The following is a 19,663-nucleotide window of genomic DNA, read 5'->3' on the forward strand; positions in this document are numbered from 1 at the left end:
TTACTAATATTTCATGAATAAATTTGTTTTAATTTGTGTTTCTTCACCATAATTTTCCATTTCTTCCAGGTTGAAACTTCTTTCTTCCATGTTGATTCTTCACATGACCTCACAATAACTTTTGACATGCCTGGATATAAACCTTCAGCTGTGAAATTTCCACGTGCTGAAACATTTGGTGAAATAGCGAAGTTCAGCGGAACAAGGTTCTCTTTGTCGGAGACTATTACTTTTGACCCTCAATCATCAGATGGTACCTATTGAATTTTGCATGCCTGTTCTTTGTCATCATACCAGCACTATTAGTTCTGTCTCTTATTATTATTTTTTTCTATAATCTCCACTTTATTAGGTCCTCTGTGTGTTGCAATTGAGAAGGTGATGGATGCATTTTGTGGAGCTCGTGAAATATGCATTTCGGTTCCATTTTTGCTATACAATTGCACTGGTTTCCCCCTTGTTGTATCTGAATCTGTCAACTGGACAAAAGGCCATTTTAGTGTTATTACTTCTTGCTATGATGTGGACGAGCAGGACCTAATTTTCCGCAAGAAAAATGGTCTTGGCATTTTGACTTCTAATCAAGATATGGATACAGCTGCGAATAGCAACATTCTGCCTGTAGCTCCCTTGAGCAATTATCTCGTCACAAAGTCACATGACCGTAAATTCTCTGAGACACAATCGATTGAGTTTGATAATTCAACAGTTTTTCACCGGGGTTCACAGAAGCATGATAAAGCATCGCTTCACTGGAGTAGGTCTTATACAAGCAGTCAATCCAGCTTAAAATCTTGTAGCTTAACAGAAGGTGATGCTTGGAAGGTTAATTGCCGGATGTATTCACCTAACCCAAGTTTGTCTTCAAGTGAAATTATGGTCCGACTGTGTAGATATCTACCTAATTCTCTGATGGATGACATTCCTAACGATTCTTGGTCTGTCGCTTTTTCTCTTGTGCCACCTACTGGTTCGACCAGTGTAACGGTCCCACAACCATCCAGGAAATCCGGTTATGTAACTTCTGTTAGTGCTGTTGCAGCACCATTTTTGGGTAGGACAAGAATTATTACCTTTCAGCCAAGGTACTCTACAATATCATAATTATTTCATTCTACTACCATATTCAAAGGGTTTATTTAACATCTTCCTGCCGGGAATGTATCTATAATTAAGCACTCATAATTCTACAGATACGTAATCAGTAATGCATGCAACAAGGAATTGTGTTACAAGCAGAAAGGAACAGATGATGTTTTCACATTGGAATCTGGAAGGCATTCTCATATTCAGTGGACGAATACAATGAGGTATATTGTGACAGTGGTTGGCATTATCATTGCTCATTGATATCTCAAATTACTTCTAAGTTTGCACTTATTACGAATTCCCCTCATAAATGTTAATTACTTCTAAACTAAGTGCACGTGCATTTGTAGGTGCATATAGAACTCCAGCACCTAGTTATTGTGATTTAGTTTGGTTGAAGCAGTGGAGGACTATAATATACTCCTAGAAGCATGAGAGGAGTATGATACCCCAATGCATGCAAAGCCCCCGGTCTGAAATTTCCATTAGGGACATTTCAAAATAATCCTCTGTTAGATAGTTATGTAAATAACCCTAGTCCCACATGGAATATGAGAAGAATATGTGTTGTGTATAGTTATAAATAGGGCTATTATAAAACACTTAGTAGAAGATTAATGATAGATTTTTATCCCGTGCATTCTCACATGGTATCAGAGCATTAGTGTGAAAAGATCGTTGTGCGTCATTCCAGCGTAACCGGGAAGAAAGAATTTAGTCATCGTGCAATTTTTCCTGTGACCTAAGGGCTGTCTACGTGAAAGTTGCTTTCTGTCGGTGTGGTGCAAAAAACCAACACCACCACGAGGTAGATCACCCTCCGGCGACCAACCCCAGAAAATTTCTCTAGCAATGATTAGGATGGTATTACTATGTTGAAGCAACATCTCTTTCAGCACTTTCAGACTAAGGATCTGGGCATATTAAAGTATTTTGTGAGTATTGAGGTCGTCATACTAGCTCATGTATTTTGATCTCACAACGGAAGTATGCCTTAGACATTCTTGAGGAGACAGGAATGACAGGCTGTAGACCTGTTGACACTCCTATGGATTTTCGAATTTTAAACTTCGTATATAGGCGGCTGGTTGGTAAATTACATTACCTCACAGTGACTAGACCTGACATTTCCCTTCCTGTTAGTGTAGTGAGTCAGTTCATGGATTCTCCCTGTGATTGTCATTGGAATGCAGTTGTCCACATTCTTCGATATATAAAATCAACCCCAGGCAAAGGATTATTGTTTGAAGATGAGGCCATGAGCAAATTATTGGACAATGTAGATTTGAATAGAAGAAAAGGCTTCTTGTATTTCTGTGTTTACATCCCATGAGCAAGGGAATTTATACAAAGCTCCTAATGCTAATAAAGAAAATAAAATAAATCTATACAATCAATCCAGCTATCAAGTCAAATCAAATAAAATCAGATCTCCTAGATATAATCAAATCTCCTGAAATCATGCTAATCAACACTCCTAAATCAAGTCTCCTTGAATCATGCTAATCAACACTCCCCCTCAAGTCGGTGCAAAGATATCGCACATGCCCAACTTGCAACTCAAAGTATGGAAAGTTCGCTTTTTGAGACCTTTGGTAAACATATCAGCTAGCTGTTTTTCAAATGGCACATGAAACAAACTCAAGACACCAGTTGTAACTTTTTCTTTGATAAAGTGTCGATCAATTTCCACATGCTTTGTTCGGTCATGCTGGACTTGATTATGAGCTATACTGATGGCAGCCTTATTGTCACAGTACAAGAAAAGTTTTCCCTTTTCAGACAGTCTCAATACCTGTAGTAGCTTTTGTAGCCAAAGTAGTTCGCAAATACCTTGGGCCATAGCTCCATATTCTACCTCCGTACTTGATCTAGCAACTACACTTTGCTTCTTGCTTTTCCAAGTAACCAAGTTTCCTCCTACGAACGTACAATAACCGGATGTTGATCTTCTGTCATCTAGAGATCCAGCCCAATCCGTGTCTGTAAAGGCTTCTATTTGGGGGTGATCATGTTTGGAGAAAAGTAGACCTTTCCTTGGAGCAGACTTTAGATACCGCAAAATGTGAAAGACATCTTGCATATATCTTGGGGATCATGCATGAACTGACTCACCAAGCTAACTGAATAGGCTATGTCTGGTCTAGTGTGGTAGAGATAAATGAGTCTTCCTGATATCTCTCCTTATCAACCGATTCTCCAACTCCGCTTTGTAACCTGTGATTGTTTTTAATGGGCGATTCTTTGGGTCTGCAACTTGTCATACCGGTTTCTTTCAAGAGATCCAGAATATACTTCCTTTGAGTGAGCAATAGGCACATCTAGCTCATTAGGAAATATTGATAATTCACTAGTAGAAGAAGGTTCAGCTTCAATAGATTGCATGATGGCTTCTTTTACTCTATTTCTCCTTGAGTAAGTTTTCAAATCAGGCCTATCCAAATGCCCAATAGTCTCCCACCTAAATTTATTCTCCAATTTCACTTTCCAGTGTCATCAAGAGGTCCAGTAATGGAACTAGGTAGAATCACCTCTTACTCCTTACTGCTCGCCCCCTGAAGAGGTGATGAGGTAATATTGAAATAGGGCTCATATACTCGAAAGGTTTAATCCGTTCTAACAAAAGATCTCCTGGAGGGAGGATGATAACATTTGTAACCTTTATGCGTCGGAGAAGATCCAATGAAAACACACTTTATAGCTCTAGGATCAAGTTTCTCAGAATTTCTAGTTTGGACAAGACAAATACACCCAAACACCTTTGGAGGAACAATATATTCATTCTTACCCTTTAAAGTTTCCAAAGGATTTTGAAAATTGAGGGGTTTAAGTGGCATTCTGTTGATAAGATAGGCAGTTGCTAGAATAGCATCCCCAGTAAGGTTTTGGTAGATGCATGGTGAACATAAGAGATTTTGCTATTTCTAACAAATGCCTATTTTCTCATTCAGCAACCCCATTTTGTGCACTAGTGTAAGGACAATTTGTTTGATGGACTATCCCATTGGACTCCAAATAAGCAGCAAATCTTTTATCCATGTATTCGCCGCCATTGTCAGTTCTCAAGATTTTCATTTTGGCATCAAACTGAGTACAAATCATCTTATGAAATAACTGAAAACAAGAGAAAACTTTACTTTTGGCTTTTAACAAATATACCCAAGTCATCCTAGTCAGCAATCAATGAAAGTAACAAACCATCGACTACAAGACAAAGAAACATTTTGGGTAGGACCCTATACGTCAGAATGAATAGTCATAAACGGAGTTGTGCTTCTATTATCACTCACAAGATAAGAGTTTCTAGTATGCTTGGCATATTCACACGCATCACAGAACAAAGATTCAAATCGAGTTCTTGAAAACAAATCGGGATATAACTTCTTCAAAACGAAGAATGATGGATGTCCTAACCGTCTATGCCGCTGTATTATTTCTTGGTTGACATCCTTACATTCCTTAAAAAGGCTTGACCAGAGTTTTGAATTTTATCTAACACATACAAGTCATCACGGAATCTACCACTGCCAATCCTTTTCCCTATTTGAAGATCCTGAAAAATACAATGATCAGGAAAGAACTCGATTTTGTAGCTTAGCGCTTTAGTGATGGCACTAACAGATGAAAGATTGACAGGGAACTCAGGGACATGGAGCACGAATGATAGTTTAATATTAGGAGTACAAATGACAGAACCTGTTCCAGAGATAGGTGTTAAAGAACCATTGGCTATTTTAACATTATCTCCTTTTGGACACAGAGAATAGTTTCGAATGCCTCTAGAAGATTCTGTCATGTGTCTATTGGCACCAGAATCAACAATCCAAGAATTATAGTGAGCATCAAAGGCAGTACCTGATTGCACATGATTGAATGTGGCAACATTAGCGGAGTCAAGTTTGTCTAGGAGGCGACGCAGAAGCTGAATTTCATCTGAAGGTAAGATTTTTCCAGAAACCGTCTCTTGAATGTCTCCATATTTTCTGCCTAATCAGAAGGAAATCTCAAGAAAATTGTTCAAAAGTAATCTACCTCGCTGGAAGCCAAATATGTCTCGACGGAACGAGAAGGGGTTTGTGTTGCAGACAGCCACCAAGAGAGAGAGAAAACTCGACCTCTTTGATACCCTAGTGCTGCGAGGGAGATAACTCGCCTCAAAAAGGCGGCAAGGGCTCTGACACCATGTAGATTTTGAGAGGAAGAAAAGGGTTCTTGTATTTCTGTGTTTACATCCCATGAGCAAGGGAATTTATACGAAGCTCCTAATGCTAATTAAAGAAATAAAATAAATCTATACAATCAATCCAACTATCAAATCATATCAAATAAAATCAGATCTCCTAAATATAATCAAATCTCCTGAAATCATGCTAATCAACACTCCTAAATCAAGTCTTCCTGAATCATGCTAATCAACAAATACGCAGATGCTAACTGGGCAGGATCACCTTTTGATAGACGTTCTACGTCTGGATATTATGATCTAGTGGGTGGAAATGTAGTGTCTTGGAAGAGCAAGAAACAGAATGTGGTTGCTCGGTTTAGTGCAGAAGCAGAATATCAAGCAATGGCCGTGGCAACATGTGAGCTAGTTTGGATCAAACATTTTCTTAAGGAGTTGAAACTTGGTGAGACCAGCAAGATGGAACTTGTGTGAGATAATCAAGCCGCCTTCCATATTGCATCAAATACCGGTGTTCCACGAGAGAACTAAACACATTGAGATTGACTGTTACTTCGTCAGAGAAAAGATACTCTCAGGATATATTGCTACAAAGCTTGTGAAGTCGAATGATCAGCTTGCCGATATTTTCACCAAGTCCCTCACTGGTCCTCGTATTAGTTACATAGGTAACAAGCTCGGTACATATGATTTGTATGCACTAGCTTGAGGAGTAGTGTTAGATAGTTATGTAAATAACCCCAGTCCCACTTGGAATAGGAGTAGAATATGTATTGTGTATAGTTATAAATAGAGCTATTGTAAAACACTTAATAAGAAGATCAATAATAGATTCTCCCGTACATTTTTACATCCCCTATGTTCTCCTTGCATGACACGGTAACAAAATATTTTGTAGTCACCCCGTCCATGCCATCAACTTTTTAATTGCGGTCATCATTTACAAGGTGGTAGTTGAAACACTTGAATCTCTTTATGAATTTTCTCGAATCTATAAAGGGTAGATGACGAGAGAGCACCTTTTCGTGGGAGTAGTTACTGTTAAGATCTTAGGGAGGAAATGTTGTAGGAACGGTCATTGGTAAGATGTCATATCTGATAAACAATTCTGATGATGCAAGTGTTTAGATAAGTCTGGGAGGCAATACGTGTTGGACGAATGAGAAGCAGAGCTGTGATTTTCTGCCTATTTTTTCCTTGCTTCTGCTCCTTATTCTTGTTATTTATTATGTGTCAATATTTTTCAGGGAGTTGCTAGTCTCTATTAAATTTGCTGAACCTGGATGGCAATGGTCCGGTTGCTTCTTGCCAGAACATCTAGGTGATATTCAGGTGAAAATGCGAAATTTTCTCTCTGGTGCCGTGAACATGATACGTGTGGAAGTTCAGACTGCTGATGTCTCTATTAGAGATGATAAAATTGTTGGAAGCCCTCATGGTCAGTCGGGGACAAACTTGATTCTTGTGTCAGAAGATGATACTGGCTTTATGCCATACCGTATTGACAATTTCTCCCAGGAGGTATATTCCTTCTGTGCAACACAGTAGTTTTTGACCTTGTATTAACCACAGCTAGATGGGTAAAATATTCTCTAGGATTTTGATTACCGTAGAAGTCTTGCTTTAAAGTCATCTCCAATTTTTCAACCGCTGCCACCCTATTTATGTGAGATAATTTGATTGGGATGCAGATATAGACTTCATTTCTGAGTGACGTAGGATGCTAGTAGCATATGTGAACAAATACAAGGTTGGACGAGGACATGAATACCACGAGACAATAATAAGTGTCTAAAACTAGGGGACTATTCTAGTATATTTTGAGTTTTGACAAATTGTTGTAGCAAATTCTTACAAAGATGTAAGCTACCAAAAAGGAAAACATTTAACACAGATCTGGTTTGAGAACAATGGACTAAGTTATTTAAGTAAAAAGAGAATAAAATATCTAAACGTCTAGTGAATGCCACTGAGTATGCTCGTTCTATAAGGGTGAACTGGCGATTTTCATCTCCAATTTGCAACCCGCATTTGTCCATGTTTTCCTTAACTAGAAAATTTTAACATATATATTCCCATTAAGTTAGTAAAAATGTGATTCCAATTATGTAATGATTGCTATGTCATCTCGTCTAAAAGTTCAAGCTGTTGAGGAGACAAGTGAATACACTATTTATTTAATTGAGTTTTCAACATGGTTTCCCACATCTGAAAAATTCACCTTATGTGTGTACCTCTTTGATAAAAAACGGAACCCTAGTGCTGCTCAGAAAGGCAATAATGACTTTGATACCATGTAGATTTTGAGAAAAAAGAAAAGGCTTCTTGTATTTCTGTGTGTTTACATTCCAAGAGCAAGAAAATTTATACAAAGCTCTTAATGCTAATTAAGGAAATAAAATAAATCTATACAATCAAACCTGCTATCAAATCAAATAAAATAAAATAAAAATCAAATCCCTTAAATATAACCAAATCTCCTGAAATCATGCTAATCAACAATCTCCTAAATATAATCAAATCTCTTATATCATGCTAATCAACACTAATGTTACGAGCCTTGCTCATTCCACAGAATTTCGACTAGCATAACAAATGTCTGATTTTCAACTTAGTTGTTGATCTTTGGCTAATTCACCCTTTCCCTTCGTTGTCTATTCAAGAGGCTACGTGTTTACCAACAAAGGTGCGAAACTTTTGAAACTATGGTCCATTCCTACACTTCTTGCCCTTATGCATGGGATGAACCTTGCTATCCTCATCGTCTCACTATTGAGGTATGTTTTGCTATATTTAAAGCCGAATGATTATTTCGCGTTTTTCTGTTAGTAAGGTTTCTCTTTGGATTTTGCAGGTTCCAGGTGAACGTGTTATAGGATCATATGCTCTGGATGACGTGAAAGACTATGCACCTGTATACCTATCCATGACTCCCGAGGTACTTCGCTTTCTCTAATTCAGTTTGTAATGTTTAAGTATAGCTTGTATTCGCTATAGTTCTTTTCGTACTTGACAAGAATCATGTTCTTGTTTTTGGTATAACTTGGTGATAGCTGTTGATATTTTTGATTTGTAATGTAAAACAGAAAATATCTAAAGTGCGTACTGGAGTAGGGGTGGCACGTGGGCCGGGCCGGGCCCTAAACGGGCCGGTCTCGGGGCTGCAGTCCCGGTACTTAAATAAACGGGCTAAACGTGCTTTTTGTAGGAATCGGCCCGAGACCAGGCCCATGAACTCATGGCCCGGGCTAAACGGGCTGGGCCCGCAGTCCTAACGGCTAAGTAGTAATTTTTTTTAAAAAAATCAAAATGAAATTAGAGATAACAGTTACTAATTTTGCCAATTCTTCTCGGTCTTTTTTTGGATCGTAATATAAAATATCACAGGTAACAGTGTTAATTCCCGGTTGAAATAGATTTGAACCGGTACTAGGGTCAGCCTGACTAGGACTAGGTACACTTTTTCCCTCGGCCAGAGCTTTCAGACATTGATATCTAACGTTATCTTTAGGGTGTTTTTGTATGTGTCTAGCCAAAGATCCCGTCCCCGACCGCGATCCAATATATTTAAAAGCTAAGTGCATACCACAAGTTTTACACTTAGCCTTATTTTTGGGAACTAGTTGAGTAAAAAATGGCCAAACAAGAGATGTTTCCTGCCGTTTGGTAGGTTCTCTAGAAAAAGTAGGGGCAGTAACGGGAGTATCAGATGGATCATCATTTGGATTAGCGGCGTTATCACTAGTTGGGTCAACAACAGGAGCATGACTAGTGGGTGTATCATCGTCCGGTTGAGTTTCATCAAGATTGATCTCCTCATCATCATTTTCATCAATAGTAATATAATTATTAGAATAGAGGGCATTCATTAATTCATGGTCTAAATATTCACCGAGTGCAATAATATGGCAAGATTCAGTCTCGCCAAATTGTAATAAACTATTATCGGTATCAAGAATCGCACGTGTAGGTTGGGTATGTGGTATGGTTCGGGGAGCCGGGGGCAGGGGAGGAGGAACAACAATGCCACTAGATTCGCCAGTCTTGGATTTTCCCTTATTCTTATTTTTACCAAAAATATTTCTTAAGGAAGACATCTTAATTAATCAAGTAATAGCAAATAAATAAAATAAACACAACTATAATATTAAGACTTAAGAGTTAGAACGAGTTTACCGAATTGACGAACAACTTGTTGAAAATTGATTATCGTTGAAGACTTCAATTCACCAACTTCACCATTTTTTCACAAATTGTAATAACCTCAATATTTTTTGACTATTTTTTGGAATAAAGTAAGCAATAGTAGCAACCTCACAATTTTTTCACTATTTTTTTTATAAAGTAAACAATTGTAGTAAGTATAGAAAAAAATTAGAGAGAGATTTTCATAGATTGATATAGATTTTGTAAGAAAATGAAAGAATGAAGGGGTATTTATAGTAGAAAATAGGAAAAAAGTATAATAATAAAAAGTTTGGAGGTTAAAATTAAGTTGGGGTCCAGGTCTCTTGGCGGGCCAAACGGGCCCGGTCCTAACGGTTCCTATCTAAGAATCGGCCCATGAGGCTGGCACGAGCCCACCTCTAGCGGGCCTAACAGTCCCAGCCCGTTTAACCCACTTAGCCCGCGGTCCCGGCCCACTTTCCACCCTTATACTGGAGTTAATAATTCTAAAATAATGTTACCTTAAATTTCACTTCCTACTCTCAGAACTAGTTAGACGAATATACACCAATAACTTAATTCGGTCAGAAATATTTGCTCGTCACAAAAGGCCATCAAATGGAGGTGCCATGGTGTATGTTATTTGCAGATGACATTGTACTGATTGACGAGACGAGATGTGGTGTTAACGAGAAATTGGAGGTTTGGTTACACACTCTAGGGTCTAAAGGTTTCAATTTGAGTAGGACTAAGACAGAATACTTGGAGTGCAGGTTCAGCGACCCGACGGAGGAAACGGACATCGACGTGAGGCTTGATTCACAAGTCATCCCAAGTGAGGAAAGTTTAAGTATCTTGGGTCTGTAATACAAGGGAATGAGGAGGTTGACGAGGATGTCACACATCGCATCGGAGCAGGGTGGATGAAATGGAGGCTCCGGTGTCGTGTGATAAAAGTGTGCCACCGGAACTCAAAGGTACGCAGTGATGGTTAGATCGACTATGTTGTATGGGACAGAGTGTTGGCCAGTCAAGAATTCTTGTATCTAGAAGATGAAAGTAGCACAAATGAGGATGTTGAGATGAATGTGTGGGCATACCAGGTTGAGTTCGGAGTGGCCCTCGTGGAGGACAAGATGCGGAAAGCGAGACTGAGATGGTTTGGGCATGTGAAGATGAGAAGCCCAGATGCTTCAGATGCGAGCGATTGGCTTTGATAGGTAGGAGTAGAGGTAGAGGGAGACCTAAGAAGTATTGGGGGAAGTGATCAGGAAGGACATGGCGCGACTTCAGCTTACCGAGGACATGGCCCTTGATAGGAGGTTGTGGAGGTCGAGAATTAGGGTAGAAGGTTAGTAGCTAGTCGAGCGTATTTCTGTTCCGAACCGATGGTTTTAGTATTATTCTGGTAGTTTCTGTCCTAGATTACTAGTAGTTCATGTTGTTTTTCTATTATCTTTCGCCTCGGTTTCTTGGTATTCTATTGTTACAACTTGTTGCTTTTGTTACCTTTTGTTGTTATTATCTTTCTGGCCATTTTTGTTGATATTTCTTGTTTTTACTGTTTCTTTTTATATTTATTGAGCCGATGGTCTATCGAAAACAGCCTCTCTATCTTCCCAGGGTAGGCCTCTCTATCTTCCAGGGTGGGTAAGGTCTACGTTCACACTACCCTCCTCATATTCACTTGTGAGATTCCTCTTGGTTGTTGTTGTTGTTCTTGTTGTACAAAAGGCCATCAAATTTTTGCTACGTATATTATTATGGATGCCTTAAAGGCATTGACATAGAGCTACAACCAGTTTATCGATCAGTTGAAAAGGAAAACTACAAAGATGAGAGAGCTCTTCAAAACATATTATTCCCTCCGTTTCAATTTATGTGAACCTATTTCCTTATAGTCCGTGCCAAAAAGAATGACCCAGTGCCCTGTTTGGAAACAATTTACCTTTATGCAATCATTTATAGCCACACAAAATATATATCATTGTAGTCCGTGCCAAAAAGAATAACCCCTTTTCCTATTTGGAAACAATTTACCTTTATGCAATGATTTATAGCAACACAAAATATATGTGCCTCATTTTATACCACAAGTTCAAAAGTCTTCTCTTTTCTTAAACTTCGTGCCCAGTCAAATGAGTTCACATAAATTGAAATAGAGGGAGTATATTCTACTCTCTTTGAAAATGGAAAAGAATAATTTAGGGGCATTCTTTTTCTTTGGCTATGGATGTGAAATCCTCTTTTAATAATTGGTGGCACTTGAACCCTGGACATATGCTTGCTCTGATACTATGTTAAATTGAGTGTACACGCTTCATCCGAAAACTTGAGCTGTTAGAGGACATATACTTTTATTCATTTAAATGTCTTATTAAAAGAAAATGATTTAGGGGGTATTTGGTTTTCACATATGTCTATTTATCAGTTTTAAAAAGTTGGAAAATGAATTCTTGACCTTAAAAAATGGTGTATGATTTAAGATTGTTGGAAATCCTCTGAAAGCTTAATGCTCTATACATAATTATAATTTTTTCGCATCATCTTGGTACCGATTGATGAATTCATTTTTTTTACTTATCCCGAGAAAATCAAATAGTTTGTGATCTATAACTAGAATATACAAAGAAAATTCTCAATTCATTTTGCTAGAGCTACCCAATTTTAAGTAAGAGACAATGAGATGAGTAAAATATCGTCCAATACACATTTTATACGCATATAACAAAATAATAAAAATCAATTTTGGATAATCTGTTTATATAAAGGTATAAATATGTGGTTTTAAGTCAATTTGTACTTGACAAAACCTAGCTTTTGTGCAAATTACTAAGCTGATGTTCTTTTTCAATTTTGAAGCTTTGCTTTGAAATATTGATCAGTACACAGAAGTGGTTGATTACTGATACCTACTTTTCAAAATTCAAGCTGTTTATAGCCATTGAACTGCATTTTCCAGGTTGTTTTAAAACCCTAACACTGAACTGCAAAGGGACTAGAGTGCAATTCATGTTGCCTATTAAACAGATCTCTTCCTTATTTCTAACCTCTTTGTTGTCTTTTAGTAAACTATTTCTTCTACTAAAAGAATGTCCAAACCATTCAATTCTGGAAAATAAATTAGGATACATTCTTTAAAACAAAAAATAATGGGAACTGCATCAAAGTCATTGCAGCAAAAGGTAATCTAGGCACCAAAGTCCACCATATCCACAATATGAGTGTCAACTAGAGATATAGATGCTAAGATTGATGATTGATCTTAGAAAATTAGAAAAGATTAAAATGACCACGTTCAGCAAAAGGTGCAAATATCACTAGTTAAAGATAATATAAGAGAAGGTCGTATGAAATGGTTTGGTCGTATCCTGCGTAGACCTCCCGATGCACAGTTCTTAGGTTTGGAACCATAGTAAGTGAAGGTGTTACAAGGGGACGATGTAGACCTAAATTTACATGAAAGGAGGTTGTCTTGAAAGACCTACAATCTTGTATTGATCTAGAACAGATACTGCTTTGTGGGTTTATGTTGCTTTCATCTATTAGTGCTTTCCTTAAGTTTAATAACCTAACCATTCCTTTTTTCCAAAAAGTAAGTTCCCTTATCATTCTCTTTATTTTAATCACAATTTGCTCTTTATTATATTGTATATGATACCGCAAGTAACATTTCTCCAATCATTTATATGATAATCTTGTTACCTTGCTTACACATATGACTTCTGCTTACCTTTTTCAGAAACCTCAAAGAACTCTTATTGTTTCTGTCCATTCTGAAGGAGCAGTCAAGGTGCATTGATGATGCTTCAAAAGTCACATACCATCTTTGTTTTGCTTTCTCTTTTGTAGTGACAGTTTATATTTACCAAATACAGATTCTGAGCATCATTGATTCCAATTGCCATGTATTGAGTGGTATGAAGAGTCCACACATCTCTCAGTCCAAAGATAGAAATAAACATGTATTGAAGCATGAAAATTCTTCTGACTGCAAAGAGAGAATATTGGTGGACATTCCCTATGTTGGCATCTCTCTAATAAGCTCTATGCCAGAGGTACCTTCAATTGTTGTAATCGAAGATTATTAAATTGCAAGCTTCAATGCAAAATTCTTTTGAGTTGTCATACTACAACATTTCTTTTGCAGGAACTGATTTTCGCTTGTGCAAGAGACATTACAGTTGATTTCACGCAGAGTGTAGATCAACAGAGATTCTCTTTTCAAATCACCTCTTTGCAAATTGACAACCAGTTAACGTGCACACCTTACCCTGTTATCTTATCATTTGATGTTAGTAAGACGATTACTAGTGGAGTAAGGACAGATCTGGAGAGCTCACGGGAACCGGTACTTTCATTGGTGGTGACGAAGTGGAATAATAGATATCTGTCACTAGTCTCCTTCGAGTACATAAGTCTAAGGTCTGTAACTGCTTCCTTTCAAATGTATTGTAAAATCCAAACTCTATCGACATTTATTCTGTTGTATCACTGCCTGACAAGTCTATTTTCTTGCAGAGTAGCAGATTTTCATCTTGAACTTGATCAGTATGTGATCTTGAGTTTGTTTGATTTCATTAAAACTTTATCGTCAAGGTTGCAGAGCAGAGCGTTACAGCACTCTAATTCAACGGACCATCCTCTTTTTGATGGTGTTTTTACTATGAACATCTCTAACTCCATAGATCAGGCACCAAAGGAATCAAATGTAAATGAATGCTACTCAGTTAAGATTCCTATGTTTCAAGGAAGCAGTGATAGGACCTCTCTGCTACCTATAATAGTTCCAATTGGAGCCCCATGGCAACAGATTCACCTTCTTGCCAAAAGGCAGAAGAAGATTTATGTTGAGTTGTTTGATGTGGCTCCGCTGAAGTTGACTTTAAGGTAATTGAAATTCATATTGAGATTTCATGTGACTTTACTATATGTTTATAACGTTGAACTTCTTCTATAGTTTCTCCAGCAGTCCCTGGTTGCTTCGAAATGGAGTGCTTACATCTGGAGAATCTCTTATACATGTAAGGCTATATGATGGATGCTGTAACATATGATGATTTCATAAATGTTTAACTTATTTTTAATTGTAATAGTCAGCTTGAGAAACCATCATAGAACAATACTGTTTTATAATTTCGCTCAGCAACTTCATTTATATATGTGCTTCTCAAGTCATACGACACTGACTTTTGCAGAGGGGTCTTATGGCACTTGCTGATATCGAGGGAGCACAAATTCACCTTAAACAAGTAATCCTTTCACATCAGCTTGCTAGCTGGGAATCTGTTCAAGAGATACTTATCGAGCATTACACACAACAATTTCTTCATGAGATGTACAAGGTAAATGTCTACACACCTTGACTATCTTCCCATAGTTAACCACTAAAAAACTCTGGTCCTCCTTCAGTAGATGGGGAGATGGAGAATGAATTTATCTCCAAATAATCAGAGGCTAGAACTTCCCTGTTCTGACTTCTGTATCAAAATCTACCAGAACTTCAGATCCCGGTACAATGTTGAGGAGCTGAATGTAGGCTTTGCCTGCACTATATATATCTGATCATGCATCAACGTGAGCTTCAAAGAAATTACTACAAGCTTCAAGAAGTTTCATTACATTCAGTTTGTAGTTTAATGTGAAGGGGAGTATAAAGAGAGGTAGTTCCAGTATTAGTCAAAGTTGCTTAGTAGAGATTCTAAATATTGCCACCCATTTTCAACTGGTTTTCTGGTTTGAGGTGGAAAAGTTGCTGACGCTCTCTGTCTTTGCTGGCATGCCAGAGATTTTCCGGTCTGCTTTAGGATTCCGTTAGCTGTGTGGAATGGAGGGAAAAGAGAAAGGACGAAGGGCTTATCTTATGTATCAAACGTAAAACATTTTGAATTGGGTAGATCAAACGAAACTTGGAATGTTGTGGATAGACTGATCGATTAGCGATCCAACTTTAAAATAACTGATTTCAAGGTACCACCTAGATTGCATACTCTGTGTGCTGATTATCCTTTTGCACAGTTGTGTACAGAACTCTATGATGTTTTAGTCAAGAAAATTGTACCAGTACCTCATTGTTGGTCCCCATTTTTTCATCTTCATCGTTGTAACACCCAATGATGGCGTCTGGCTTTTAGCAAATTTCTCACTATATTTCGGCATCCCAGACCCTCACATCATAGTAATTTTATTACAATCAACTATCCAAAATGCCTTTGGCTATAGCTCTAAAAAGCTCAACAGTAATAAGTCTTTGTGAAAATACTTCTGAGCTTCAATCCATTTCTCTGCTTAATATGGTACTCCCTCCGGTTCATAATAAGTGAACAGTTTCCTTTTAGCACGCCCATTAAGAAAATGCTAAATCCTATACAAAAATATCTAGTATGACTAAACTACCCTTATTAAATATTGGTCACATAGTTATAGTGAGGAGTGAGAAAACTTTTTAGGGATATGCACATAAGGGTAAAAGAGTAAAAACAAATTGAATTTTTTCTTGATTAGATAACTGGACACTTATTTTGAACCAAAATGAAAAAATAAACTGGTCACTTATTGTGAACCGGAGGGAGTATTCGCTTTGTCCCATTTTATGTGGCACACTTTCCTTTTAAGTCTATCCCAAACAGAATGACATATTTCTTTATTTGGAAGCATTTTAACTTTAAACTTTCAGTTTTACCCTTACTGAGATGATATACCTCACGAATGTCTATGTTATAGACCATAAGTTCAAAAATCCTACTTTCTTTCTTAAACTCCGTGCCCAATCAAACACCATCACCTAAAATGGGACCGAGGGAGGATGAAATTGTACTTGCTCTTAGACCAGGAAACAATCCGATGCTGCTTTTCTAAAAAACAAAGTGTTGTAGTAATGTCATACTTTTTGTTATGGTTCATGAAATAACCTTCCCTGTTATATGTTTCTTGGTGTTGATCTCATGGAAGTGTCCATTTGCTTATATTGGTAAATGATTTGAAGAGCCAAACAATGAATTATTAGCAAATCTGATAGTTATTCATTTGTAAACTGAATGACTTGTTTCTTGCAATAGTGAGTTATCCCACATCAGTTGTGGGATGTGGACTTGGGTTCCTTGTATCGTCCTGGGAAATCTCAGCGCCTGATGATCTAGTTTTTGGGGGTTGAGTTAGGTCCAAGATCCATTTCTTCTCATGGCATTAGAGTCAGACCCATGCCAATTCTTGGTTTACCCGATGTTGGGGCCCCATATTATGTTGTCCATGCTGGGGCTTGTGAGGGAGTGTTAATTTGTCCCACATCTGTTGTGGGAGGTGGACTTGGTCTTCTTATATGGTCCTAGGCAATCCTCACCCTCATTAGCAAGTTTTAGAGTCTTCTTAGTGGTCATGGGCATTGAAATAGTGTTGTTCGCTACAGGTGTTTGGTTCAGCAGGAGTTATTGGTAATCCTATGGGGTTTGCGAGGAGCATGGGTCTTGGCCTTAAAGATTTCTTGTCTGCTCCTGTTCAAAGTGTTTTCCAGGTACTTTCTGCATTACCTGATCTTTTATCCTTCCCACTAGATATAAAGCTTAGTTCTTTCTGCAGAGCCTTCCCACTAGATATAAAGCCCAGTTCTTTCTGCAGACTCGTGCAGGATTTATTAAAGGCATGGCAGAAGGGACCTCTAGTCTTTTGAGTAACACTGTGTATGCCTTAAGTGATGCTGCCACCCAATTCAGCAAAGCTGCACACAAGGTACTTTTGTATCAAACATCATTTCATACTCTATATATTATCTGACCACATGTTCATTCATTTGATCTTGTAGGGTATTGTGGCATTTACTTTTGATGACCAGGCTGTCAGAAGTATGGAAAGGCAGCAAAAGGGAATATCCTCCCATAGCAAAGGGGTGATAAATGAATTTTTAGAGGTATGTTATTTTCGTTTCTTAGCTCCCATGGGCATAGCAGCCTGTTTCACTTCCTCTTTTAGCTCCCTTTGACTCTTCATGGCTTTAGAATAGCTTCTTCGAGTCTCGTTATTTCTCATGTGACAATTTTGATTTGCAGGGTCTGACAGGTCTATTACAATCACCTATTAAAGGGGCAGAGAGACATGGCCTTCCAGGAGTCCTCTCAGGTATCAAGTTTATCCATGCTATTTTTCTGGTCTCTATTGCAGCGAAGTTGAACCTCCAGGGAAGTGAATTCTGTTTACTAATTTAGACTATTGTAGCTTCAAGCCTTCAAAACATATTTCTTCTTGCAGGCATAGCTCTTGGAGTGACGGGACTTGTGGCAAGACCAGCAGCCAGTATCCTTGATATCACCGGCAAAACTGCACAAAGCATCAGAAATCGGAGCAAACTCCATAATCGGGGATCTCATCGCTTTAGGGTCCGATTGCCAAGGCATTTAACTAGAGAACTTCCTTTGCGGCCTTACTCTTGGGAAGAAGCAATTGGAGTATCTATTCTTAGAGAGGCTGACGACCATATTATGCTCAAAGACGAAATGTTGGTAATTTGTAAAGCTCTTAGGTATGATGGGAAGTTTGTTGTCCTCACTGAGCGGCTTATATTAATTGTCTCCTGCTCCAGTATAGTAAATTATGGGAAGCCCGAGTTTCAAGGAGTGCCTGCTAACCCAGAGTGGTTGGTAGAAACTGAAATCGGGATAGATAGTGTAATCCATGCTGATAACGACGATGATGAAGTACATATTGTGGGAAGTAGCTCTGATGCATTGCTAAGGCAGAATCACATTTCGCACAAAAGAAGCTGGGCAACTAGGGGAAAGAGATGGAACAACAATCCTCGAACTTCGCTTCCGCTTTTCCAGACCAATTTGGTTTTCGCATCAAATGACCAAGCAGAAGACTTTTTGGCAGTACTTCTACCTACGATTGACAAGGCTAAAGAGCGAGGTCGGAGCTCTGTTCATCTGCTTCATCAAAATAATATCAGGAAAAAATAGAACGATGTAAAGGATCCAAGTATTTTGCTATATGTACATTGTACATTATGTACATAATCTGCTTTGTCCATTTTCTGTATATTTTTTGTTCATGACTGTTCAATTAGTCTAAGAATTCCATTCCTTAAAGGCACACCCGTTAACAAAATTCTACTAACTCTATTATCTTTTTGATACAGAGTTCTTTCACTTCTATATTTTGAGATTTCAAACCCAACACCCGCAAGTAAGAAAACAACCACGATCATTCAATTTATTAGATATTTGTTCGAATCTGTTATTCGGCAACATTAAATGAAAATTGTGTAGCTTTTGGCAGTTGATATGCAGAAAATATTGTCACTGAAATTTCTTGCTAGTTCAATGTAGTTTATCGGCTGAGCACCGTCCACATTAGTTGAGCTGCGATTGAAGTGATGGTTGTGTGAGTCTATCTGGCCAACGGTTGGCAAATTTCAATGGGGTTGGGAAAGTGAGGGCCGGAGGCACCATTGGCAGATCATGTCACATGATTGGCAGCTATTTATTGGCAATTCGAAGTGAGTTACTTTTTGTTGAAATTTGGGGTTGAGTTCTAGAGAGAAAGAAGGGCTTTCCACCATTTAATACACCCCAAAGTAAGCATTTAAGATACAGTTATGGATGCCTAACACCCTTTAATGTTAGTTCTGATATCATACATGGATCAAATCCTTATGATTTCACCCAAATCTTCACGATCACTACAAAGTCAAAAGCTAGGGTTCTTGACCCAAATAGATAATATTTCAAACCCTCATTCAAATACAAGTATAAGGTTGATATTTGAATGGGAAAAATCACTAGTTCATGAATGAGTCTCAAGAACTAGGGTTTCTATGAACAATAAATGGGTAGAGACGAAGATGTTAATTTCTACTACCTAATTTATTGTTTTGATTAGATCTTGCGAGATTGGTTTGGATAAGAGAAACTAAAGCTGCTTTGGGGAACTCCAAGCAACCCCCTCTCGTAGAATCATTTTCTCCTATAATATCATGTCTTAAAAACCAAAGAATTAAAATAAAATACACATGACTTCACATCATAACAAATATTGGTCCATATTTTTAAGTTTTACCCGACCTAGCCCAAATTATACATATTTTGAAAGCACCAGCAATTTCAACATCTGTGTTCTTACAATCATTGCTTTCTAAAAGCTATGAAGTTAAATCTGTGTTCTAACAACCATTGCTTTCACTCTCTTCTTCTCACATCTTCTACATATGCTTCAACGGGCCGTCCGCTATTACTG

At 38.0% G+C, this 19,663-nt stretch overlaps 1 protein-coding gene across 2 annotated transcripts in view; it reads left to right on the top strand.

Annotated features, from left to right (window-relative positions):
- LOC109232177 overlaps positions 1-18,576 on the top strand; it is an 82,399-nt gene extending 63,823 nt beyond the window's left edge. For both annotated transcript variants that reach the window (XM_019397855.1, XM_019397856.1), the window contains exons 31-47: positions 70-253; positions 353-1,085; positions 1,194-1,310; positions 6,520-6,793; positions 7,936-8,049; positions 8,127-8,210; positions 13,182-13,232; positions 13,318-13,497; positions 13,590-13,864; positions 13,961-14,329; positions 14,400-14,463; positions 14,638-14,784; positions 16,845-16,949; positions 17,054-17,164; positions 17,238-17,342; positions 17,482-17,551; positions 17,681-18,576. In XM_019397855.1, coding sequence (XP_019253400.1) covers positions 70-253; positions 353-1,085; positions 1,194-1,310; positions 6,520-6,793; positions 7,936-8,049; positions 8,127-8,210; positions 13,182-13,232; positions 13,318-13,497; positions 13,590-13,864; positions 13,961-14,329; positions 14,400-14,463; positions 14,638-14,784; positions 16,845-16,949; positions 17,054-17,164; positions 17,238-17,342; positions 17,482-17,551; positions 17,681-18,387 — 3,690 coding nt within the window. In that variant the 3' untranslated portion in view covers positions 18,388-18,576. The remainder of the gene's footprint in view (positions 1-69; positions 254-352; positions 1,086-1,193; positions 1,311-6,519; positions 6,794-7,935; positions 8,050-8,126; positions 8,211-13,181; positions 13,233-13,317; positions 13,498-13,589; positions 13,865-13,960; positions 14,330-14,399; positions 14,464-14,637; positions 14,785-16,844; positions 16,950-17,053; positions 17,165-17,237; positions 17,343-17,481; positions 17,552-17,680) is intronic.

This window comes from Nicotiana attenuata, chromosome 9, assembly GCF_001879085.1.
Source record: "Nicotiana attenuata strain UT chromosome 9, NIATTr2, whole genome shotgun sequence".
NCBI lineage: Eukaryota > Viridiplantae > Streptophyta > Magnoliopsida > Solanales > Solanaceae > Nicotiana > Nicotiana attenuata.